At 41.8% G+C, this 27,904-nt stretch overlaps 1 protein-coding gene across 2 annotated transcripts in view; it reads left to right on the top strand.

Moving 5' to 3' along the window:
• The first annotated feature begins 8,691 nt into the window (after nt 1-8,691).
• Nucleotides 8,692-27,904, top strand: part of sh3gl3a (SH3-domain GRB2-like 3a) — a 30,468-nt gene continuing 11,255 nt past the window's right edge. For both annotated transcript variants that reach the window (XM_041035145.1, XM_041035152.1), the window contains exons 1-2: nt 8,692-8,868; nt 26,246-26,314. In XM_041035145.1, the coding sequence (XP_040891079.1) occupies nt 8,824-8,868; nt 26,246-26,314 (114 nt within the window). In that variant the 5' untranslated portion in view covers nt 8,692-8,823. The remainder of the gene's footprint in view (nt 8,869-26,245; nt 26,315-27,904) is intronic.

Raw genomic sequence — 27,904 nt, forward strand, 5'->3', positions numbered from 1 at the left:
TTATTGTGTGGTGTTGATCTGATCTGTCTTTACCGTTCTGGTTGTTGCTTTCTGCTACTGTTTACCAAAGATTTTCTCAGTCCACAGGTGAGTATAGAAACCCCTTCATGCTGTGTGAGGGGGGGATGCAGTATTAAAAGGGCCCGCCCAGTCTTCTTTCATCTACTTTGTGATTAACAGCAGTATTCAGACTTGGGCTCTGTTGTACGATTAAAAAAAAAAAAAAAAAAACCTCCGGGGGAAAAAAAAAAAAAAATCTGATCAGGGTGAAAAACTAAATCTTGACTTCAGTGGTTTTGGTGTTTTTGATAAAGAAATCTGCTCGTGGGACAAGACTTGATTAAAGCATTTCTCTTGTATTGTCTTTGTGGTTTCTTGCAGTATCCTGACTGACTGGACAAGCAGCAGGAGGAAATGCTGTGTGTGGAGACTAGAAGCATGTACTATGAATGAGTCAGACACTGAGAACTAATAATGAAAAAAAAATGCAATTTTTAATAATGGCCCCACATATGATCACACCCTAAAAAAAGTACTGGTAAACAAAATGTTTATTGAACTGTATATACTGTGAATAGAGTAATTTGTTATTTGAAAGAAACCAAAAAATATACTGTATAAAATAGGTAAAGTTCACCACTAACATTTCATGTTTTTTCTTTTTTTTTAAATGAATGAATAAGAACATTGTGTTGTACATGTCTGATTATTTCACCATGGTTTACTGTTCTGGTTTTGCTCTGTATTCTGCATATTTTGTTCCTTCTGAATTTAAATGCAATGGACCAGATTTAAGATCCCGTTTGTTTGTTTGTTTGTTGTTTGGATTTGTTTAAAAAAAAAAGGAGCAAAATCCCACCCATGGTGATAGGTGTTCATGTTTCCTTTGATTTCATGTTTCAATATTCATTCCAATTAAATAAAAAGCCATATGTTTGCAAGCCTCATTCTATTCAATCTTCTATCCATTAGAAAATAAGAACAATAATTATGTTTATCATAATGAATGAAATGAGCAATGTATGGCACAGAGCTTCACACGCACACACACAGGAACATAAACAGTATGTGTAAGTACACCGACGCAAACAAAGGAAGGGAAGGGGAGGATTTACAAGTATTCATGCTGCCTTGCTCATTTGCTCATGACGGCAGCAGTATCATCCGATCCAGGCTAACTCCCTGGAGGCCTTGTAAAACTCAGCGTTAGGCGGAGCAACACTGATGAGCCTCTAACAGACACATGAAGCAATGGGCTGCTGGCAGGATATTATACAGGCTTCACTGTGAAACACAGCCATCTTAACAAGTCATTTCAAATATAGGTGAAACTAAAAATGAGTTTAAAATATATATAAGTCCATGTAAATTAGAAAACAACATATTTTTTCACTTACCTCTTCCAGTGTCGATCCATCAGATAGTTTTGGTTTTATTTGGCCAGATATTTGCTCAAAGATTTTTGCAGCAGAGATGAATGGAGGCTCAAAAAATCAACAACATCTGAAACACAGAAACACTGTGGATATTTTACAATGATAATCCATAATAAGATTGGCAGGGATAAGTAAGAAAAACATGCTTTGTTTTAATTTGAACTGACCCTTTAATATCAATCATGTCATTGTCTCAGTATTTTTTCAGCTACCTGCCTTATTGTTTGTCTCAACATTTATTTCTATGGTAAAATTGCAGTGAAAACACTTTTTATTTTTCCCCAAATTCAGAGAGAGATTTCACCAGTTTCAAGAAAAATGTGAATTTAGACCTTCAGAGACCAAATGGCTCATTAAGCAGGACTTGTTTTCAGAAGTTATCTTGCCATCAGGCCTTGCTTGACAGGCTGAGGCAGGGTGTGGTCCACAGAATGACTGGGTTCAAGTCAGCCTCAGTTTGACCCCGTCACTGCTACACCACCCACACTAGGCAAGCAAACAAAACCAACACAAACACAGCTAGAGACACAGAAACAAACATGTAGACACACAGGTGTCTGAATGCACACAGAACGCAGAGGAAGTTTTTCATAGAGATGAAAAACATCCATTTTTTTTCCCATTGGAATATGATTAATAGCGTTTTGATTAGATTTTGATTTTTGTGATTTTTTTTCTTTTGGCACGAGAAAATGGAAGAGACACCGAGATGGTAGTCACATTCAGCTGTGATTAAAATTTGCATTGCCTCAAAATGGCATACACTTCATGACCTGAAAAAAAGCTCTCACAGTTATTGAAGAGGTGAATTAATCGCTGTAATACTGCTATGCAAAGTTAAAGGGCATGGATGGAAATGGACCAGGGACAGTGGAAGTATCGTTGGGCCCACATTGAAAAAGCGAGGAGGACAAATCTGTTACACAACATGCCAAAGTATTGCATTATTACAGAGGGCTGAAAGCCTTGCATAACTCAACAATTCAACCCACCCATCACATTTACTGTACATTAGCGAGCCTGCAGAGCTGTTCCTCATCACTTAGGAGCTGAAAAACCCAGTTCTGACAAGTGGCCCCCATCCTTTTTCCCTGGCACGTTGCAGAAATCTAGTACCACTCAGAGAGGGCACAATGGGTTATTTCAGTCCCTCCTGTGTGTTGTATGTAGGCGACAATATTCAGCAGAGAACCTGGTTGATCTGTAGAGGTGGTGCACTTGCTCATCTTCCTCCACAGAGCTGTATCTGTATCTGGAACGACTTACATCTTTGGGGCTATTTTTAAGAAGCATGGATCCTTCCCTTCAACAGTTTTGCTGAAATAAACCTGCAGTGTTTAGGACAGATTGATTTTGACCGCTGACAGAAGAAAACATGTTAAAGCTCCTTTTTTTTTTTTTTTAGAGGATCCACAGGAACACTGGAGTCTGTTTACCCTCAGAAAATGTCCTGTCCTGCTCTCCTGTCCTACACAAACACTGTCCTAAAGGTGTGTTCGATGCATTTGTGGTGGCCTGACAGCACAGGAAGTCAAAGCAAAGACACAAAGCAAGTCATTTTTTATTAGGCCGTAAAAAAACCCTTTTTTTTTAGAGCCCAACTTTTTTTTTTCTTCAAGTGACTGAAAACATTTGTCAGTTGGCAAAGATTTTTTTTCAGCCTGTTTTCAATACAAATCCAAGTCTTTTAGGCATTTTGTAGAAATTAGCATCAGTGTCTTGAAAAACGACAGAATAAGGCAAGATGTTGCAGTCATCAAGAGAAACAGGCTGAAATGATCCTATTTTTAAAACGTGGTTTAAACAATAGATTTTCAAAACTCACTATTAAACAAAATGACTTAAAGCTGTATTCGTGTTTTTTATTCACTTGAAACAAAACATCAACATGTCACCAGCTTAGATCATTTTGTTGTAATAGCGAACAATTCCTAAATATGTCCAGCAGACATGGAGCAATAGCAGAATTTATTTGGCTTCAGGTTTCTGTTCAGTCCTCACTCTCCATTGGTCTGACTTTGGTCTCCATTGACTCCTGGGAAAACTGCGCACTCTTTAGAAGCTGCATGCTCCTCAAAGTTCACAAGCTAGTAGCTAACTTTGTCTGCTGTTTGGTGCAGAGCAGGTAGTGTACAGTAGGATTATCAGAGCTTTCCCTCTGAAAACAGCTGCCTGCTGCAGCTGCTGGCTGTAAAACCAAAAAAAAAAATGAGCTGAAGGGGGCTGAAAGGCTGGAGCTGACAGGGACTATGGGTGATAACTCTCTGTGGATTTGTCTCTATAATTAACACCTTTTACATTACACATAGTCAACTGATCCATTGTGAATATAAAAATATTGATCAGTGCAGTTTTAATAATAAAACACGGTACGTGTGTTCCCAGTTGTCAGCTGCAGCATTTCTTTGGTGTGTGCATTGTTATAATCACTGACAGAAGCAAATGTCGTGACTATGTTATGAACTGTGATTATTCTTCAGTGTCAAGTAAACCCACGAGTTCCCACAAAACAAAAGTAAACCAAAGAACTCTCGTGCTTTTCGTGAGAATCCACCAGCCGACTGCTATCTTGAAGCTGAGATTTTCTATGAGCTCGCACCTGGGAAGCCATGGATATACGCACGTTACTGTGAGAATCCCAAAACAGTGAAACTGAGCCCTCTGAACAACACTGTGGCTGATCCTGCCACATGTTCCAGAGAGAGGGGTCTTTCTGGGGCACTGACACCGGATCCCACCTCTCGGTCCTGGGATGTGGATGAGGGCCGGCTAAGGAGGAGGGGGGGCGCGCAAGGGTAAGGCAGAGGGGAAGGGACTGGGGGGTGGGGGTGTGGAAAAGATTGTCCACGGGTGCTTGGGAAGCTGGAGAATATGAGGGGGTATTACCATCCGGCACAGCAGCCAGATGGACAGCAGATGACTTTTGTTCTTCCAAATACTCTGCAGGCTGAGGGAGGAGGAGGAGGTGGAGGTGGAAAGGAGTAAAAGCAGAGAGAAGGAGGGGGTGGGGGGGCAGGATGAGAAAGGAAACAGACCTAAGTGAAAGTTTTAGTTTTACAAGAGAGAGCTTTCTCCTTCTATTGACCATAACATGCTCATCAAAGTTATTCCTGTGCCTCAATATGTCCCTCCATGAAAAAAAAAAGATCACTATGTCCTCTACATAGTTATCAAGTCCATCATTAATTAAGCTGTGAAGTTTTATGCAGTTAAGAAAGACACTAGAGAGCATCAGGTGACTGATCATCATCTGGTATCAGTCTAATTCTACAGCCTTAGTTCAGCTGTGTACACACATTCAAATCTAATAAGGGTCCCAGCTTCTCCACAGTGGGCATACCAGCACAGGAACAAGGAAGTGCTGCCAGTCTGCCCCCTGCTGCTGGAGATCAGGTTATTACTGCCACTAACATCTGCTCCTCTGCAGGCCTGTACTGCCCCCTGGTGGAGTATAAAACCAATTACAAGCTTCAAAAATATCACAAATCTGAAGTTAGTGCTGTTTGGAAGGAGAAAAAATATTCACCTTATTTATGCTGCTGTATGAACTCGTCACACTGCAACTTAGAAAACACAAGCAAATGGGGAAAAAAAAAACCCCAAGCATCTTACTAAAATCCAGTTTGACAACGCTTACACATTATTTAGAAATGATGCCGCAAAGTCAAAAAACAACCAGATACTAAACAGAACTAAGAACATGTCCAGCATGTTAGGAACAGAAATAAGTTACATTTAGACCATAAGATCTTAAAGTCAAACAAGACAGGTTAAAATATACATGACATAGCCCTAGCTGCCAGTAATTTTTAAAATTAATGTGGGGGGAGGCTAACATCTGGCATGGAAGGGCAGGTTGTGGATCAGATGGGGGCCTTTGTCTGTTGCTGACAACGAGGCCCAGCAGATCCTCTTCTTGCAGAGGAAACTCAAGACCTTTAACATTTTCTACATTTCAGCGGTGGCCCCCAGACTGGGTTATGTCTTGGTTGTCTAGGAAACATGTTCTGAAAGTACAAGACATTGTTGAATAAATCAGATGCACAGCGTTATCTGTTCATTCAGTGATTTCTACAACAGTAAATTTTAATCAGGAAAGAACAATAATAAGCTGGAGGCACAGTTTCAGCTTAGTGCTTTTTTGTTTTTTTTAGTTTCTGAGTTTATAATGTGTGTGTGTGTTGTGTGGAATGATCAGTTGTAAACTTCAGCTGTTCAGATTTACGCATACATTTCACCCTTTAGTCCTCCTAAGTCTAAACAATTTATACATTAAAAATGTAGACACAGTTGTGCTCTTTCAGACAATAGCTACCAAAGCACAGTGACTTTCAAAATTTGAACTGAGAGCGTCTGAGTGACAACTGCCCCATAAACTGCAAAACAAATTAACTCTTTAACTCTTGACTGCTTCATCCAGTTGGAGCCAAAATTGGCTCAACTGTACATACTGAGACCATGAAAAAGACTTATTAAAGTTACCGGGGCCAGTTTCGTGCAGTTTCACCACTAGGGGTGCTATAGTAAAAAAAAGAAAAAAAAAATTGTCTGACACAAAGTAACGGTCAGAGTAATGGCTAGAAACATGGTTCCACTGAAATGTCGGGTATAACAAGGTCATATCAGCTGATAAACAATGTGCTGATCAGTAATGAGTTTTTCATTTTTAAAGTCCAGTCTTCATTCCATCATGGCTCACTCGTTCACTTATTGAACCTGTCCTCTGCTGACAAACCAGTAAAATAACCAGAGAAGGTGTCCAGTTGATCCATATTCCTAAGTTATAAACTGGCACGTGACACCGCTAACTGTCACTTTCTGCCACCAGTTTGGCTCCACCCACAAAATACATCATCGCTGTTTACAAACACAAACAAAGGCCTATTTATTCTCTGGTCCAGATGACCACAGTCACCATAGCAACCACTGATTCAGCAGTTACTGGGCAGAATTGAACTAATGTCATTGTGATTGGCTAATTAGACTAATGAACTCTCATGGGGGCCATGGCCTCCTCTCCTGGGAGTCACTTTTATTGCCGGCCATGTTGTCCTTTGGATAACGACATAAAACAGCAGCTTTAAGGCAGATCAACACAGCTGTTATCACTGATGCCACCAGCACTTATACTGGTGGTTACATTAACACCTTACAGGACTATCAATGTCACAAATACCAGCACTGCTTCAGGTTCTCCTGGATGAATGCTACTGTCATGGCGTCTGGCTACCATGCAGTGCTCCCATACATCCACTTGTACCAATTCCCAGAATCTGACAACTACTTATCCTGGATACACACCAAGCACCACCAGACAATCCATTATTTACACCTGTGCTGTCAAAATGTCTTCTGCAGAGTAGAGTTACAGCAGGAAATCCCTCTCTTACATCAGGTGTCCCATTTTCCCTGTTTGCATTTAACATGCATGCTGTTACTGACAACACTAGATGGTAGCAGTGTGTTTCACAACACAAAAAAAACCTTTTGTCTTCCTCTGTCACTGTGGTCTTGCTATGGCCCAGACCGAGAATTCCCAGAGTGGATCCAGAGACTGCTGAAGGCTCTGAGCAGGTTCCTGCCCTGGCTGGAGAAAGTAGTGGAGGTCTGTTGTGTTAGCTGAGAGAAGTCAAACACAAAGCTTTTCAGTTGCTGAGTGACTGGATTAGTACTGAGCAACACGTTGCTTCAATCCACAAACAAAAACCAAGCTGCCTGACTCACTGTACTGCCCAAGCCACCTCCTCGCACCTCTCACGAGATGGCCAGCAACAGATATCAGGAGCCCCCTTTTCAGAACTGTCACCTCAGAGACATAAGATTTCTACTGTGCATGCAACATGACGTATGTCCAACCTGCTCCCGTGAAATATATAAGCTAAATATAAAGATCACACAGATTAAAACAGGAGTCTAATAATGGTGATGTCCTGCATTTATAGACCATATAAATGCAGGACATCACCATGTCTTGTTTGCATTTTTATTTTTAAATCTAATCATGTATTATCTCATGCAAGTAAAAACATAATGGCTAAGTTACACATACAAACAACATTAGACATGCAGGAACAACTTCAGCTATGCAGCAGCAGCAGCAGCAGTGCCTCCCATCCTGCTCTGTACCTCTGCCCTTTCACAGGGTGCTCACTGCAGACAAGCTCATCAGGACACATACTGCTCAGGTGTTGATCTCAGGTGTATCTTCACCAAACTTATTGGTGAAGATACATACAGTAGTAGATATGCAGGTCTAACATGCGCCTCTTTTGCATACATTTTAAGAATTGTTTTCATACAATCATTCTAATTAAGCTAAATAGGCGTGAACGGGAGTTCTCAGTGTGACAACCATTTCATTTCACTTTTCTAACTGCTTAAATTAAGTGATTCGTGTTGTCGTCGTGTATGCGACCTGAATGCAACAACACGGTCAGAACGCAAGATGCGAAGTAAGGCGCGCTTTTTGTAGTCCGTCTTGGGATCATCGTAGTTTCAGCACGTCACATTACGCAGCCCAGCGTGAGAGCAGTCGGGTTCTCTCAAGTCCCCTTCACATCTTTCCTTGACCTCTAGACGTTTTCTGTCGAGGTCAAAAGAAACGGCTTAGGAAAGGACATAGAACGTATTCTTGTGACTATTTGAACCCCCTCAGCCGCCGCCGCCGCCACTCGATGATTTAAGGAAGACCACGTAAATCACATTTCCGGCACCCTCTTTCAAAATAAATCTTCAAACGCGTTGCATGGATTGGTGAAAATTACACACACAAAAAAATGTCTGTACTCTGCAGTGAAATTAAGAATGTATTGTATATAGACCTTCCTCTTACACCTAATAAATAGAAAGAAGACTTCAGTCATGATCATATTTTGTAAAAGAATCAAAGAACTGTATTGGAGAAGACGTATATTAATGTATATTATGTATATATTTTAATGTGTGTTCATATGTTCAACTAAATCCTTTTGGGCCTTCTATTAAGGCATTTGAATTTGCTTTTGGATATATTAGTGCTGTTAGTAGAATCCCTATTTCACTTTTCAGACAGCGACTGCTGGTTAGACATTGTGGAGGAGATCTATGATGGAAAATTCTCACCATGTTTTGAAAATTCGATGTTTGAGATTTGAGAAGAAAATTTTCAGTGTTGTAGTTAACACTTTTATTTTTAAGACCAAAAAAAGGCATATCCGGTTTTGTCTACCTTTGCGGAGTGAGCTTGACTCGGCTCAGTGCTTGCTGCAATCTTGAACGGTTGTGACTGATGAGTGCAGGGTTGAGGACTCGGTGGGCTCTTTCTTTAACGTAGATTTTTACCAGTTTTATTCAGTGTTTTTTTAAAATAGAACTTTCTCTTCAGAGGCGAAACGTTACCCCCGACAGGATGTCTGTGGCCGGGCTGAAGAAACAGTTCCACAAAGCCAGTCAGGTATGGAGACGCCTGTTATTGCTCGTTCATAACAACAATTGATAGGATGTGGACCATGTTTGCAGCTAACGGTGAACGGAATCAGGCTTCAGGGGATTAGACAATAACAAAAGTACCCAACTTTAAATCCTTACATGTAGCAGTTGTGGATCGTGGTGGGGATTCAGACAGTGTTTCGAGGCGTTTTAAGCCCTCCGCGTAACGTTACTTTTTCATCCAGTTAAGTTCGTGTTGTACCGAGACAACGTCACACGAAACTCCGTTGCAACATCTGAAAATTAAACATATTCTCGTACAAAGGCAAACGTACATTCACCGTTTGATTAATTTCAAGAGTGTTTATGAAATACTGAACTCTCACGTTTGTTTCGGCTCTGTTATTAACGTGTAAGTTTTTCATTTCCCAGCACACCTCTTTAATAACATTTCAAATGTCTGGCCTGGTTCTCGTTGTTCCCATGCTAGCGCCAGTGGGAAAAACTGGTGTCACACTAACAGGGGACGCTATAAGAAAAGTGATAAAAAAAAAAAAAAAACGAGCGTCTTTAGTTAATGAATATTAAAAAATCTATATTCTTTTATCTTTTTTTAGCACACGTTATAACACCTGACACGCTTATATTTAAAATGTTCTGTTGCTGTTATCTCTAAATGAGAGATAATCGCTTGTAAATCTCAACACTTGAGAGCACATGTAGTTTGACTGAAGAACAGTGTTACAGCAGGTGTTAGGAGTGTTCAGTACAGATGTCACATCCAGTGTCTGGTCGTGTCAGGTGTTTCTGACTTGTCATGGCTGCAACACAGTGTAATTTAAAGGCGTGTATGATGACATGGGTCCATCAGAAACACTGATCCAGACCCGCTTACCAGAACAGGTTCAAACAGAGAGGTCGTACTTACTGTTTAACCTGGCCATGCACCCAGCTTTCTTCCATCACATTTATGTTACTCAGTAAAATACCACTTCGAGTGGATCGGCCTGTTATTCCCACAGCCTCCTGCCACTGAAATACACCATGGTGGGCGGCTGTGAGTAACTGTGAACCAGTTCTAACATTTAGATAACATATCACTGTTAACAAATGCTGTCTGGTGGATCATCTGTTTGTCTAAATGAGCAGTTACTTTGAGTGATTCAGTGATGTCCTTAAGCTTTGTTTAAACCTTTAAGAACAGTTAGTGGTAAAAAAAAAAAAAAAGATGCGAGCCAGTGGCAGATTTTCAGGTGGGAATGGAGTGGATCAGACTGGAGTTTGGCATGAGGTTTTTCCTTACAGGCTTGTTGTCCATCTGTTAGGTGTTCCCTCATCACACATGTAGCCTTCTGATGCATTTGGCTATTGGATATGGAGGAGTTCTGTTACTCAACCAGGAAGTGATGAGTATGGGTTAGAGCTGTTGTGCTGAGCTTCAAGCTCTGTTTATTTCCGAGCATAGTCACCATTAAGTAGCTCCTGTCAGCCTCTCTGTGTGAAAACATAGAATTGATTATTAATTATTTATACCACAGTTATTGAATTGTTCACTGTCAGTTTCTGGTGTTGTGCCTTGCTGTTGAACAACGCTGGCTCAGTCACACACAGTACAGTGCAGGCCTGGACCTGTCCTATTGGCTACATAATGTGATAATTAGTCACCTAAAGATTCAGCTCCCTATATCTGACTGTACACATCAACACAAGTCGTGTCCAAGTCCCAAGGCGACTGGGGGGCCATGCAAGCAAAGCGGCCCCTTCCACTGGTAACAGTGGTCCTGCAGCATACTCTGCAAAACTTATGTAAGTGAAATTTTCAGGGAAGGTGTAGGTTGGTACACACATGTCACAAGGACCACAATTGAAGACCACAACTGGGCTACCTAGCTAATATCTACCCCTAGCCTACACGAGAGGTGTTTAGATAACACTGTCTCGGTCAGTGCACTGAACACTACCTGAAGGCGAGTACATTGTTGCGCCTGCTACAGGTCATAGAATCTGATGAGTCAGGGCTGAAGGTCACATGCTGAAGCTGAGTTCAGGTCTTTCTTGTTATCATGTGTTTGTACATGTTATCAGTCTTTTCTTCTTGGCCGCTGCCTGTCGTGGTAGAAAGCAAGGCAAAAATGGGTCCGGTTTCTGGAACGCATCCCTATTTATTCACATGGTAATTTCAACAATAATAGAGACAACAACAACAACAACAGAGTCATGCTACTGTCACTACTCTGCTGCTCTTTTTTAACAGTAAAACTGTTTTCTTTGCTGCTGTGAAGTTATCATCAGTGAAAGTAAAAATCCTGTAGATATTTAAAAAATAAAAGCCTACCAGGGAAGTGAGGTATTGTGCCACTTGGAAAGCGTTCAATGAGAACATCTGTGCAGGAAGTTGTAAGTTTTATTGATGGGAGCTCAACAGTGGTTCCCAAACCTGACAACTCGAAGTGACTGGAAGTGAAAACAGCTTCATTTCAGAGAAGAGAGATATGAAGACAGAAAACAGGGCAGCAAGAGTATGACATGACTCCGTTGTTGTGCTATGGAAACAGGGAGGTGTAAAATATGAGAAAACACAACAGTCTGGTGCCTGACGCCTCAGTGTGCACACACTGCAAGTTAAATTGTCAGGTGTAACTTTAGTTAGATATTTTCTCTAAAGTCCTCAAAGGCCTGCTTCATCCCAGTGGGAAAATCATTTCAGTGGTTTCAGACTGGGATTGTGTGTCGCTGAAATCCCCACACCAATCGCCATCACTTATCTAACTCGTGAGACAAGTGTGATGTCGGTGGCGAACGTAGTCCAACATCTGGATGAGTCACAGATCACAGATCAGGCCACACATCAGAGATTTTCTGTCTTAGTCAGAGGACGATTCTCTCGTCCCCTCTCAGCACAGGGGAGGTCTCAGGTCGGGTATCTGGGCTTATGCAGGGAAATATGAACGTCATTACACATCTGATTACTTGTGAAATTATTTCCATGTGCATGAGCTAAATGTCAACTTGCCACTTCCTGTTTGTATCTGTCTGCTCCACACTGCTGTTGCTGCAGCTGTGAACCCCCCCCCTATGCTTTGATCACTGTAACTGTACATCGAACTACACCTGCAGTTTCTCTGTCACAGCTTGTTTCAGGAGATAACATGGAGGTCAGGTCATTTCTTATTATTTCTTACACACATGGGAATACAGCGTTTCGCTTGTGTTTCACTTTTGTGAGCATTGATTTTACATGTAAATACACATGTACGTTATTTTACCTGTTTGATCTCAGTCATGAGCAGTACAAAGATAACACTGGAAAACAGATCAGAGCTTTTCCAACATCTGCGTCACCTGCAACAGTTTGCTGCTACTGGAAACACAGAGAGAGAAAGTATCTGCTAACCACAGCCTGAAAGAAAACAAGCAGAGGATCAGTTTTTAGAACTAGGTGTGTGTCACGGACTGTATGTCAAAATATTGTTTGGTGTTTCACCTGCTTCCTGAAGTGGAAAGTGAGACAGTGACCAGGGCTGAGACCAGAATCTAAATCTCTCTCAGCCGCGCAGAAGATAACTGGGAAGGGAAACATTGACAATATGTCAGTTCCTGTTTATTTCAGCCATATCTGAATCTTTTTTCCACTGTTATTGGAGGAAGGGTGAGGGGAATGTAGTGGAACAGTGTGTCTGGCCAGGTTAGATAAATTAACGTGGCAAAATAAGTTTGCACTGTCCATCAGTCTATAGGTCAAAACGGCTTGCAGTGTTTTCTGTGGGTGGGAACTTTCAGTTAACCATCATTCGCTAGTTAATCAGTTGATTAGTTGTTCAGATGTCTGTTTTTGTCTGACCAACCGCCCAAAAAAAACCCCAAAGATGTTAAATTTACCGTGACAGAAAACAGAGAAAAGCAGAAACTCCCTACATATAACCTGAAAACCTTTGGCATTTTAACTTAAACTCGTTTTCTCTCACTCCATTATTTGAAAGAAAATTAAGCCAAAACAATTTTAAAGAACTTTCAACAGAGAAGTCTTAAGAAAAGAGAAGTAGACGTCCCATGTGTGGATGCTCCCGTCTCTTAGATGCAGGGACACCAATCAGATGATTTTTTTAATCTTTCCAATCCCCAGAGTTTGTCATTAGATTCAGATTTTCGCAGGTTTCTGCAGCTAGGATGATTGAACATACGAACAATCATCACTCATCCCAAATAAATGACCAGATAAATCAAAGAGCAGTGGTGTGAGCTGGGTGTGACTGAATGTGAGAAGGTGTGAGAGAGAGACTCTTGGTTTCCTAGTGTCCTGTGATCTGACACTGTGGTGACACAGGCAGAAAGCCTGGATATTAGCTGAGCGCCCGGTCTGCCGTGCCTCTGTCTGTGACTTGATATCAGCACTGTTGCTGTTTTCATGTCCACTGATCACTTCACTGTGCAAAGTCCACAGCGGTTTGTAGAGGTGGAAGCCACCGTCACAGGAGATTTATGACTAATGCTCCTGACGTCAGTGGCAGTGTCATAAAAACCTGCAATTTTCCAATTTGTCCTCCTTCTCTGTTATTTCCTCTTCCTGTCAATGGGATACACATGGAAACTGGAAACAAATGAGTCCACTTCATTGGCAGGTGGACTCTTCACCATCGATTATTTAACTGCGGTGGCAACAGGCAGCAGCAACTGTTTCACTACTTCTCTGTGTCGACATCTTCTGATCAATCTGTGAAACCGCTTGACTTAACTATAAACCAGAGGCCGTGGAAGGTTGAGAGTAGTTAATGATCTTGTTAATGACAGTGATGAATTTGCTGGTAATGATGGTTATTTTGTGCAGTGTTCTCATATACAACGTGTACATGTAGACAAATGATTACTGAACTTGGTGTGTAAATGTAAGATTAGAAAATGAAGAGGAAATCACAAAAGCCTTGGTGTCCTGGAGCCTATGTTTCATGTCAGGCTCAGTCTTTATCTACTACCGTCCAATAAATCCATAAAACGCAGATACTGATAATATCAGGAGGATCAGACGTCAGACAGACAGGACTGATCCTGGGCCGATCCAGATCAACAGTAAACAGTTTTCTTTTCTGCTCCATTCCTTTTTCTTTGATACTGCATCACTCCCTGAATGCGCTTCACAGTGAAAATGTGCGTTCATGTGAAGGCAGTAGGAGTCCTGATCTGGAAGTGTTGAAATGTTTGGTTAGCTAATGTTACTCTGTATTTACTTCATAGTCTTTGTTAAACAAATTCCCACATCATGTCTCTTTTGAAATGCTGCAAGAGCCGAATTGATTTTATCACCTTCAACATGGTTGATAAAGGAGAACAGACGGTAAAACATGGACTAATGCTGCATTTCATTAATAAGAAACTTTTAGCAGCTGCATTTAAAGTCACTACAGAGACGTGTTATTCAGCAGGTTCATTTAGTTCAAGGTGAAAAAAGAGAGTTGAAGTGAAGACGTTCAGAAGCTCACAGTAAATGCTGGACACAGAGAGGACAGTCTGTACACAATGTGATGGTGTGTCTGTCACATACGCATTCATGGAGTAGCAATCATACAACACACAAAGAGACAAAGGTAGTCCCTGTCAGTCTAAGGTTTGAGCAGCCTCGTGTCTTCACCACAGGTCAGGGTTGTCCTCTCACACGCGTGCGCACCTGCAGCATCTGTTATCTTTTCTCTGCAGCAGCAACATGCTATCACAATAACCTATGTACACCCAGCGCCCTGCAACAGAAACAAAATGCCACTAGATAGAGATATATCTGCCACCTCAGAGAAAAGAATCCATCCATCTTTAATGACGGAGCGATGGAGGGACTGAGCTGAGCCACAGTCGCCTGGTGGTCTGGCAGGCAGCTTTTCAAGCTCATTAACATTTCAGCAGCTCATCATCATCATCATTGTGTGCAGCCTCACGGGTGACGTGGATCAGCTCATGCTGCTGGTGGTGGTGGTGGTGGTGGCAAAAAATGAGAGGCTGATACATGATATACCGAAACAGGGTGTCCTCATGGAGGATGTCCCCTCAGGAGTGAAAGATGATAACAGGAGCTTTTCTTTGTGCCACTGAGAAATGACCCTGTTTTCTGGTGCTTGCAGTGTTTCAGTGTTTCAAAGAGCCAAAAACACTTACTTTAAAAGTTTTAACCCAAGGATATTTTTCGAGGACTTGACATATCTTACAAATGTGGGAAACTTGTTTCTGGGTCAGAGCTGTTCACGCTCTTCAGGAAAGACAGACATGTAATGTCAGTGAGTCAGGTGGTGAACGTTCAAAACAATGTGTAGAATTGTAGAACTGTCCATCAGCCCAGACTTAGGGCCTGCATTACCCACAATGCAACTTAGCCTTTGACAGTTCGGTTTGGAGATTGAGTTTTGTTAGGCTAGTAGCAGCTGATTTTTTCCCCCATCAGCAGATACAAACAACACGATGTCAGATTACACAGGCTCCCTCTGGAGACATACTGCAGGTAAAGTTTGTACTTAAAGATAGTTTTCTGCAACAAAAAAAAAAAAAAAAAACGGTTTTCCACGAATCCCACTGCATATCCTGCTTTCTGTTACACTTCTGCAAATCTGTTAATAACATTTCCAGAACACCTTGAGAAAAGGTTTTGCAGAAGTAAAGAGGCTGCACTTGTTGTTTCAGTGCGTCAGAGACATCACATACTCACAGACAGATTATTATCAGGTTGTGGCCAGAGGGTTTTTTTTTAACGTTGATCAGGCTGCTACTCAGAACTTCTGTCTGCAGATTCTCAGCTGAACCTGAATTGTAGTTTGTAGTTACTCGGGTCTTTAGAGCTGAGGACAGATGAACCTAAAGACATGTATGAAGGCATTTAAATGCATTCTGATTAAACTTCTATCAAACCCCCAGTACGTCCAGTATCTGCACTGGAATTTCTGAGCTGATTATTTTTACACTGTAAAAAGTGCTGGTCACTACATATCTACATATATATTTAAGGGAAACATAAAATCAGCTGATACGCTGTTTTTGGATTCTTAAACTCTGAAGTAGCAATTTCAGTACTATCCTTGAAAATTTCAGTATCAGCGAGGCTGTAGACATTATTGTTTATTGATTATATCAGTGATGTAACAAGGCTTCCATTCTTCTTCACTTATTGTTTTTCCAGTTGAACTCTCCTGATATGAATTTGAAAATCTGAGTGGTATCATGCTTGCTCGTTAGCCAGCTGTCATTATGATTTCCTGTTCCACTCACCACCATGTAGCCTGACTGAAGAAATAATAATTACATTAATACTGGCCAGAGCTCATCATCAAACGACGCCACTGATGGTAACAGACAAGTGTGTCCTTGCTCTGGACAGGGCCTCTAATGAGCCAATTACCTGGAATGACAGGTGTAACCCAGGCATGGTGAAGGAGGATTAATCCAATAATGTCCTGCCATCCAGTCTGATGTGTTTTTTTTTTTCCCCTTTGAGAAAAGATTAATTCATTTTCTCACAAATCCTCTTAATTGTTTTCAGTAGTCTGCCTTGTTAACTGATTCTGCTCCAACAACTGACAGCAGCTTTGATTCCCTGAAGCAGATCAGTGGTGTATGGTTTTGTCGGTCGGGGGTTAGATGCGTCTGCCTGACTGGCTGAAAGGGAAACAAAAAGAATACAATGTCTGCATGACTGCTGCCTCTTCCTTCCTGCACACACTGAAACTCGAACACACCAAGAGACCGAGGTTCCACCCACGGCTCAACAACCCTGAGTACCCTCCTCCACTAACACACACACACACACACACACAATAGTGTGTAAAGCTGTGGTTCCATTTAAACCCAGTACAGCACATACATGCAGTGAGAGTGCTGTGGAGTGGATAACTGTGAGTGTACAGTAAATTCTGAATGAAAGGCTCTTTTCACAGTGTTACCCTGCCAAGGACTGAGCTCAAGCTTTGCAGCTTACAGACCTCTCAGATGGACACACACACACACATACACATACACACACACACACACACGAGGCAGCACATATGGGAGGGAAGGTTTTGTGTTTGTTTCTGTAGCATTGAATTGTATGACTGTATACAGAGATAGTAATTCTAGTTAGAAACTTCTTCTCCAGCTGGTCAAAAGTAAATTATAGTAGCAGACTGTTCATCACTCAAGCGGGCAACCAGTTAAGCCCCTCTATGGACCCTGAGTGGTCCCTGAACCCCACTTTCATAACACTGTACTGTGTGTTATTGAGCTGTGTGACCTTTTACTGACAATGAAGAGCAGCAGTTCAGGCTTTGAAGGTTTGATGCTGTTATTAGATACACACACACACACACACAGAGAGAGAAAACCTCTGTAACAGAAGATTTTCTGTTTACTTAAAAGGAAGTGGAATTTAAAGCAGCTTTGGTATGCATGTCTGCCTTGTGTAACCTCAGTGTGTCCAAGGTGATGTCTCCCCTACTTTTTTTTTTTTTTTTTCCCTCAGACAAACGATAGTTAAGGCTCCAGTCAAGTTGTGAGGCTGCCAGTGATGGAAATAGACTTATCATCCAGCTCTGTAGCTCTACTGAGCATCTTTTAGGTCACTGGTTTTGTGGCACAGAGAGCGTATGGTTCAGTCCTGTCACTCATCAACCCTGTTTCCTGTGCCTGTTTTTGTGGCCAAGTATTGTTTGAACACACAGGATTTATTTTAAATTCTAGTGGAGCATGTGAGTGTTTCAGAGATACCACATATATCCGGCTGCATGCTGGGAAAGTGGTGCTTGACAGTGCAGGCTGATGATGCTGGTACTGTAGTTTGCTTGGTATAACATATCTGAGCCGACAGGCACTTTAAGTAGATTGTGACATGGCTTTAATTCCAGCACACTCACAGGAAGTTGTGAGCTCACCGCTGCATAGTTTTAATCAGCTGGGTGAATCAGCTGTTAACCAGCAGTCTCATTACGGTCACCACAGGTGGGACGCCTGTCCTGCATTACTTTTTGTAGCACAGGACAGGGAGTTGCCAGTGACTCAGCAGGTGTTGAAATAACAGAGAAGTGGGAGGAGTTGTGTTGGGTACCACAGGTTGCAGAAGTTAAAGCCCTGTTCTTTTTGCCCATAGACGTGTTAGGTCACTCACAGCTTCGATGGGCGTGTAACTGTCCTCGGGTTTATCATCAATACCAAAGATTCAGAACTGTGTTTGAAAATAGCTGGTTCTTTATCTGCCGGTGTACATTCACGCTTCTGTGATGTAATACCATTTAAAATAACGTCAGACTTATTTGCTTGTTCATGATCTCAGCTGGGAGTCTCTGGGTGGCTGCATTTTTTTTTTTATCCCACCCACCACTGAACAAACAGCCTCCTGCTCAGCACAGCAGAAAGGTCAAAGTTCAATCCAAGTCAAGTCACTTCTGTACATTCATTTGTCAGAAGCAGAATTCTAAAAGCTTTGTATAGTTTTGATCGTCTGTCCCCTCCTCTTTGCCTGCACAGTACGGCACCTTTGGGATACACAGTAAGACAATATGGTTCCACTAACACACACAAACCTACAACAACAGAATTCCTGTGTACGTGTGTGTAGGCCAGTGACTCAGCTCCTCGAGAGATTCCTCATTGTTTTGAGGGGAAACTGCTGTTTACTCTAGCGCGCCGCGAGGATAGACTTAATGTCACTTTCCCTCCCATCCACAGCATGTTTCAGCTGAGGAGAAAGCGTGACCTGTGACAGACTGACAACGAGCGTCAGAGCATCACACTGTTGATTTTTCCCTTTCTTATGACCTTCTGCGTTCTTCTCCTCCGTCTGTACCCTGCAGGCACACCGTGCAGATAAGCTGGAATACCTTCATAACTTGTCCAGGCTAATTTCCCACAAGATCCACCGTGCTGTGAGGCTGAGGCAGACGACTGAGCTGAAACATTATCCCCGCATTCCATTAATTAGTGCGAACCAACATTAACACCCTGCAAACCCCCGAATAATTGAATTAACCTTGGTGTCTTTGGAGCCAACCTTTCTGATTAGCCTTCAAATCTAAAGCCAGATCTCTCGCATGAGGTTAAGAAAATGTCACTTCTTCCAGGATGTGTCAAACTGTTTAATGAGTCTTTCTGGATATAATGACTTTATCTGACTTTACTTTGAGAAAAAGTTTAAGTTTATTAATTAATGCTTCCTTTTCCTTCTCCAGTCAGCTCAAATCTGAATACACACAGCTTTGCCTCTTATCTGCTGCTTCTGCCTTTACTCTCCTCTAGTAAAGCCACATTCACTGTATAAGGCTGAACGCTGTCAACACTAATAGTTTGTTAACTCATTTCAGACCAATACTGATTTGTATTGGTTGCTTCTTGTGCTGCAAAAAAGCAGTGAACAAGTAGAGGTGTGCGATGTGTAATTGTCATGCTATGAAAACTGTAGGCCCAAAAAGGTCATGGTAAACGGTTTTTTATCACCATTACCATGATTTAATTTGAAATACATCAAATCACCATAAACCACAGCAGGTTGTTTAACATGTAAGACTTTACCTATGTCACATCCAGCACCTCTTCCACACGGTCAGAGTTGAAGCTGTTAACGTGTGCGACCTTGACACAGGAAGCTTTGTCTGTCAGCCACATAAAATGTATGCTAATTTAACATTATGACTACTGATGCCACTCGTCACCCTTCTGTCTGGTGTTAGTACAGCAAGACACATCCAGAGCAGCTTGAGCCAGACAGACAAAGACAGACATTTTTGGAGCAGTTTGGGAAAAGAGTTGTTGCCATGGTGGATGCACCACTTTCTACTGAAGTCAGGGTAAAGGAAGGATGTTGATGTGGTGGTGGTCAGCACCAGCGTTCATTAAACAGGCAGCCTGCTGGACGAGTGATTAACCGTGGTGTGATGGGAGTTCCTGACCCTGCACTGATCGATTAGCAGAGGTGGACTGAAATGATTTACTTTAACTACAGTCAAGGAAATGGATAGTCGTCCTGTGCTTTGATTTACTGAATGTGATTCAGTGTAACAGCCAATGAATCCACATCTTTGACCATGAATTTTAGCTATACAGTAGTGTAGTGTAGAATGTAGTCGTGGTTTATAAAACACTGCCAGGTTTAATTTGACATTTAGTGATGTGATAAAATATTGTGGTTTCTTAGAATGCAACTTTCAAGCCAACCGTTCTTTTTTGGAGCTGATAACACTGTAAACACTAACAGCTGAGATGTGAGATATTACTACAACAAAGTCAGACAGAGGAAGAAACATGAGCAGTCACATGATCAGGCAGGCTGCAAACAAACTCCTGTGCTCAGTTTATCTGGAGTATGGAAACGCCTTTACAGTGAGGACACCAGTAACATTGGTGGGAATTCCTTACTGGACAGGAAAACTGGGTGTGCAACAATACTGTACGGCAGGTTAAAGTTAAAAAGGGAAGTGTGTGTGTGTGTGTGTAAACTGTGACGGATGTTGACAACAGACAGTTTGAGTAATAATGTCACCGTTCGGCTTAGTTCTTGTCTTCCTGATAAGTCTGGTCCACCTGGAGGTTAGTTATCAACCTGACTGCTTGTTTCATGTAAAATGTCAGCATCCTTGTCAGGTGCAGATCTTTGCAGAGGGCATGAAAATAGGAGGAACACCTTGTTGTACTTTTACATTACAAGAGAAAAAGTCTTTGAGGATGAGGACTAACTGATGTAGTCTGTGTGGGGGATCATGCTGTGAGTGTGGCAGGAAGTTTGGCTAACATTAGCTCAAACTCAGATATAGCTCAGGATGTTCCAGTCCTGAATGAGCCTACAAAATGATGGTCTCATAGAAACGATGAAATGAAATGAAATGAGTTATAATAACCGGGAATTAGCCCTTTAACAAACCAATCCACAAAGGCCCCATGTTATCAAAGTACAGAAGCTGATTGGGAAATATTCTTCATTAATGTGTCCTCTTGTTACTGTGCTCTATTGTTTGGCTGCTGGGTCATCAGTGCGTTTGTTTAGACTGAGCAGTGCCAGTGAAAAAACCAAGATATTGTGCTGCTGCAGGTGTGTGTGTGTGTGTGCACCTCTGTGTCTCCACAAAGGAAGGAACAAGCATCCCCTCTGCCTCCAGGCTGCTTTGTAAAGACTCTGTGTTCAGAGCGCAGGAAGAAGGAACACACAGGTTTATCAGCACAGTCGCACAATCAAAGAATTGACTGTAAATTGAATGTGGAGTGCAGGAGGCCTCTTTGTTCTGTGACTTAAAAGAAAATGCTAACATCCTGACGGTAATGGTTGCAGCGTGCTGGAGAGTCCCTTCATGCCCGAAGCCGCCGCCGCCGATCGGAGCGGTTTTTACTTTCAGAGTGACTGTTGAGCCTTGTATTCATTCTCGGTTCGCCGCTCAGGATAATTGCAGCTCTAATGTGTAGATTAGATGGCGTCGGTGTGGATTAAAAACAGGGCCGGCACCAGTCATTTGCTGCTCCAGCTGTCACCTGCTGCTGCTGCAGCTTGTGCTAATGCATCTGGCCCCCCGGAGCATGTCAGGTCCCCACTGTGCACTGCTGCTGGTGACCTGGTGAGACATGGGCAGAAAGCAGCACACTGACTGCACCGGTTGTCGCTCAGATTGTCTCAATTATCTTTACAGTTTAAAAATGCCCATGAAACAAACATGTTAGAATGACAGTGTGTGGTTTGAGTAGGAGTCATGTGCTCTCTGTCTCTGGCTAACCAAGTACTGACTCCTCTCAAGTGCGTGACAGCAAATGATGTGATGGACCAGACCAGTTTTTGCAGCAAGCCAGTAAAGATGCACAGTGGTACTTCTCCCGACCCCCCCCCCCCCCCCCCCCCCCCCACCACCACCACATCCTCTGTCCTAGAAAGACTCTGGCAGCCAGATCGGGCTCCTTTCTACACTCCTACTCTGCTAATTTTACCCAGGCTCTGACCCACTTGGTCCCTACAACGCTCCTGCACCTGGCTGCACTTTCAGTGGAGTCTTCACACACACACACTATCTACACACCACAACTCTTAAATTTTAGATAAAGCTTGGACTAATGAGATTGAGGAAGTAAACAAATCATTTACAGGTGATGCTCAGATAGAGACGCCACCAGGACTCTTCAGAGAGTATGTGAAGTTTTATTACCTCCACTATCGACATGAGTGTGTGCAAGGAGAGCTATTCATGAAGGATCCTTAGGATCCAGCTGAGGGCAATGTGAGTCCAGTGTGCTAACTGGAACACAGATCTCTGAAATTCATTACAGGTGTCATTTTCTTGGGAACCTCTCATCATACGGTGTGACTAACACACACACACACACACACACACATCGACATAGAATTGTTGCTTTTTTCCAGCTCTCCCCCTCCCCCCCACCCAAAGCTACAGTTGCACTGTACATTGTTTGCTGATCCAGTGTCGTTGCTCGCACAAAGGCCTGCCAGCACCAACACCGACTCCACTGCTGGAGGGGACAATACAATACATTTTGGCTGCAGGTCATGAAGCTATTTATAAACCAGCAGCATCACTGTAAGTGTGTGAGAAAAGGAGTAATGAGTGGTTTCTCCTGGTCTGAGTTTGAACTGGTTCTGGTTTATAAGGTCAGTGTATTAAAGTGAAAGGTCAGTCTGTTTCTAACTTGGCTTTCAGTCTTTACAGCTCTGGAATCAAGCTGACCAGTCTTAATCAGACTCTAGCCGTTGATTCTGAACATGAATTTAATTTTGATTGATTGATTGATTGATCTATCTATTTATTTATTTATTTTTTGATTGAATGAAATTTGTGGCACCCAGTTGTTTGGTCAGTGCATCGTCACTGTGCATCTGTGGGGCCAGAGTCATGTGGTGGAAGTAAATTGCGGGGGGGGGGGCGCTGTCTGTGTGGGTGTAATAAGCAGTGTTTTGTTTTGCCTGACTTGGCCTTGACGGAGCATTTTATACGTAAGGCACAATACCCAACATATTTTGCGTTAATCATCCATTACATTTGTGGAACGTACAACCTCTCATCTGCTTTCCTTCCCCTCTCCTCCCTCCTTCAGCTGTCTCTAATGCTAATGCTGTTAGCTCTTCTACTTCCTTTCTCCTGTCATCATTAGTTAAATTGGACGACATTTTACCTGCGTTTGCTAAAACACCAGGCTCTTTTTTTGATGCTGTCTGTCAGATATATAACTACATTATAACAGACACCAGTCTGTGTGGTTACAACAACAACAACCAGTGCCTTGAGATAATGTATATTATGATTTGGAGCTATATAAATAAAATTGAATTGAATATTAATCCCAATATTCCAGAAGTGATGCCTAATGTCCCTGTTTGACACCACGCCATGATGACTCAAGACTCTTTTCTATTCTGGGTTCATCTCCAGCTTCTCCCACTTTGTAGCTTCCTGTTAAATGTTGCGCTGTTAGCGGAGCTGCTAATTGGACTACTTTTAGCTGGGCTGTGTCTGAGGTGGAACACCCATCATCACTGTCTGTCTCTATATTTAACCTGCAGCTAGTTTACTAAGATGATGAGAGAGAGTGAACTGGATTGACATGTTGCAGTAACATAACTGCCTTCTGGAAAGCTTATACTCCTCTTTATTGGTATTTGTTCCCATCCGTAGGAACAGTGACAAGGTACTTTCAGAAGAAATTTCATGAACTGTTCATCGAACCTTTTGGACTTAATTAAATTTCTTCAGGAATGTGCTGCATTGAGCTGTGGTTGATGAATCTGGCAAAAGTGTACTATGTGAAGTAGATGGTTGCTTTCATTTAGGCTGTTCTAAAGTAGCCTCGTTATTGCAGAGAGTAACTGATGAAGCAGAGGTGTATGAAGCAGGCTGATGTAGTAAGGACCCCCCCTCCCTTTCCATCACAAATTCCACTAGAAGATAAACAGTGGTTTTTTGAATAAATCTTTTCAGAGACTCCTCCATGTGACCTTCTCTCGTTTACAGGCGTGTAAAAAACACATGCCGTTCATTTTTCAGATGTAGAGCATGAACTTAGTGACTGGCCTGTAACCAGAAGTTCTCTTCCTCGCTGGCCGACTGCCCTAAATCTTTAGATATTAGTCCACTATTTGTGCACACAGAATTTTAATCCTCTTTAAATCTGCCAGGGAATGGTGACAAAGTCTCTTTCCTCTCTTTGACACATATTTTAAAACCACGCACGCTCGGCTGTATTAATGCTGTTAACACACAAGTGCTGACTGTGGCGTAATACAAGTTCTTCAACCGCAACTAAACATTAAAGGGGGAAATGTGGAAGAAGTGGCCAACTGTCAGGTTCATACTCCAAACACATAGGGGGCAGTATATAACCAGAAAGTGGAGGTGTCCACCTCTATCATAAGAAACCAGGAAATGCACTCTTTGGGCCCCCCACCCCTCTCCCCCCCTTCGACCTTCAGTGAAGTGTGCATCACCACCGTAGATACACAGTGAAGATGCACAGCATGTGGTTCTGACAAGTGAATACAACAAAAAAACTGATGGTTGTTAGTCACTCTCCAGAGAAGAACGTCAACAACCACGGCATTGCATAGCAACTTAACTCTATGTATGTGTGTACACTATGTGGTGTGTGTGAGTTTATATTGGTTATACATGTGTGTTGCTTGCCATGGTGAAGTTTTTGAAGTGTGTGTGTGTGTGTGAAGCTTCCACGTTTTAGAATTTGCTTCTTTGCATCCACATCCACATTTGAAGCAGCGTCATTTGTCATGGCTTCAACTATATATTCTATCAGAATCAACTTTATTGGGACAAGCATGTGAACAGATACAAGGAGTCTGACTCTGTTTTTTTGTTTCTCTCAATGGGAACATTGCACTTAATACTTTTTATTAGAGTCCTTCACAGTCCCAATTTACTAGTTTCACTTTTATCTAAATCATAGAAAAAATAAGATTGATTAAAATATCAAGAAAGTAACAGTACTTTTTCTATACCTTTACTAAAATATTCTAATACTCTCTCCATCCCTATCTGTTTGTGTCTGCACTCACTATCTAACTATATCCACGATAGGTCATCTGTCACACATGTGACACATATCTATAAATGAAACGGAGCTGTGTGTGAGCAGAGAGGCTTTCATAAATAAACCAGTGTGATGTTTCCCTTTGCCCTTTTTTTTTTTTTAATTTTAGATATTTACTTGGCACGTTTGTAAGGCAGGGCTCCTGCTTCTCAGTGTGGAAGAATATAGCTAATTCACGTAGGGTCAGTTTACCTAAACAGAGGCTGCAGGGTCATTTAGATTTAGAAAACATGCTGGACAGCTGGAAATTCAACCTCCTACTATGATCATTTTCCAAACATTGCCACTTTAGAACTGCTGAAAAAAGTTTGAAATGAAATTCTAAATGAAAATCCTGCTGGGTCCACTTCAGTTCACATAGACTGTATTTTTCTGATGCTGTCCAGCTCAGCTTAACTCTGTTTAATCCAGTCTGGACTCCAGCTGAACAGCAGAGCGACAGACTGTGAGGATGATGTCATCTACAAATAAACCCGGGAGATGCTAGACAGTGAATAATGGACATGGGACATGGTTTTGGCTTTAGTATAGGACATGACTACATTTATGTTCTACTGACCATTTCAGTAATAAATATCATGTGACATCAGCATTTGATTTCCATTGAAAAAACCAAAACATGATTGTGTTCAGCTGCTGGACGAGTCAAAAGTTTAGTTTCCATGATGATTCCATGATTTCTTTTTTTTTTATGTCTTTTTTTTATTTGTTCTGTGCTGTAACTTCAGAAACACTGAGACTAAATGATGTACATTTAAATAAGAGCTGGAAAAATTCCGATGTTCTAAAGCGTTTGACCGATGGTGTGTGTATACTGATAGTTCCAGTCCCAAGGGCACAGGGAAACACAAGCCCTCTGACAGAAACAGCTACCAGGCTGCAAGGAAACAATGTGATGAAGTGATTCAACAAACATTTTTGAGCTTCCAGTTAGAGGTGGCATTGTCCTGGACTGCATCATATGGAGGCACCGCTCTAATATTGTGTAGACCCCCACTGATGTAATTCTGAACACAGTACAGGTAACTTATTGATACATTAAGTGGATCATTTTGTGTGTATATAGCTGGGATTTTACATGGCAGCTGACATGTAATGAGCAGTTTCTAACAGCTGTGTAAAGGTGTCTCTACCAGACTGAGTTTCCTTTAGTGAAGCTGAAGAGTAAACTGTTTTCATAAGTAACATGAAAGAGGCCATAATGTGGAAAATAAAAAAAAATATGAAATTTACCTTCAGTTCTGAACCACAAAATGCAGAAACGCTATTCACCACGTGTTTCCAAAGTAACGAGACACATCTCATGAGCTTCAGGCTAAGGTTGTGTTTTCTTTCTAACCTCTTACTTCTGATTCTCTCTCTCTCTGTCTGTGCAGCTACTCAGTGAAAAGATCAGTGGGGCAGAGGGGACCAAGCTGGACGAGGACTTCATGGAGATGGAGAGGGTGAGTTCAGTACAGGTGGTCTTATGATGGATGTACAGGTTTACACTTGGCCGTGCTGATCCCCTGTGTTAAAATCACCAAACTACAACACTAACTTTAATGGGAACAGACATGCAGGATGTCACCGGAGTAATATTTGGCCTGATGTGGTGACTCAGAATCAAATTCTGATTCAGGTACAGCTCAAGTGGTTAAATAGGACACGGAGTTAGGACATGGTTAGAATAGCTGAGGATAAAAGAACTAAAGAACTTTTTCTTGATGAAAAGCAGTTTATCCTTTCACCCAGCTTTTCCTTAGGCCTCAGCTGCGTTTTGCTATATTTTATGCTAAGCTAGGCTAACGACGTCCTGACTCTGAATGTACAGACATGAGATGTATATACGGCACATTTGCAACACTGCTGCAAATCTGCCGTTAAACCAGAGTAAACATGCATCACCTTAAATGTTACCTTCATGCCATTTACAGAATACATACAGTGTGTTTTAGCTCACTTGTATTTAGCTGAAACTGAAGTTGTTTTTTTTTTTGTTTTTTTTTTTTTTTAAATTAAAGGGATTTAAACAGTTAAACAGTTTTGTCACCCTTTGGATATTTTTATCTGTCATAATTATCTTTATTCACATTGCGTTTAAAACACTGTGACTGTGAGCCCAGTTTGCACATCTGGATCATTCGCTGAATATAAGGTTTATATATATATACACTTGAGGACAAAATTATTAGCCCCCCTATGAAAATTTCATTTTTTCTAAACTATTTCCCAAGTGCTGTTAAACAGAGCAAAGAACTTTTAACACAGCTTTTTCTAACATCCTAGCTTTATTTTGGATGCTTACATTATTTTACTTTGCATACAGAAACAAAATTATTTCACAAAAACGAAAAACTACCAGGGTCAAAATTATTAGCCCCCCTGATGCTAATAGTCAATTGTGTATCCTTTTTCCTGGATAACAGCCTGCAGTCGTTTGTTGTAGTTTTCAACAAGTCTCTGACACCTCTCCTGAGGAATCCCAGCCCATTCTTCTTTGGCAAATCTCTCAAGCTCCTCCAGATTTGATGGCCTTCTGGCATGGACCTTGGTCTTCAGTTCACCCCACAAATTTTCAATGGGATTCAAGTCAGGGCTTTGTGCAGGCCAGTCAATAACGTTCACTTTGGTCTTCTGAAGGTAGTTCTTCACCAGGAGTGCCGTATGTTTTGGGTTGTTGTCATGTTGGAAGACAAAGTGACGACCCAGACCCAGTTTTGCTGCTGACTGCTTGAGGTTTTCTTTCAAAATCTTCACATATCCTTCTTTCTTCATGATTCCTTCCACCTTGACGAGATTCCCAGTTCCAGACGCGCTGAAGCATCCCCACAGCATAATACTTCCACCACCATATTTCACTGTGGGGATGGTGTTCTTTGGGTTATACACCTCTCCCTTCTTTCTCCAAACATAAGCAACATCTCTATGGCCAAAGAGCTCTAATTTCGTTTCATCTGACCAAAGGACATGCTTCCAGTATGCATAATCTTTCTCCAGGTTGTCCTTAGCATACTTCAGTCTGGCTTGAAGGTGTCTCTTCTGCAGAAGTGGGG

Source organism: Toxotes jaculatrix, chromosome 1, assembly GCF_017976425.1.
Source record: "Toxotes jaculatrix isolate fToxJac2 chromosome 1, fToxJac2.pri, whole genome shotgun sequence".
Classification (NCBI taxonomy): Eukaryota; Metazoa; Chordata; class Actinopteri; family Toxotidae; genus Toxotes; species Toxotes jaculatrix.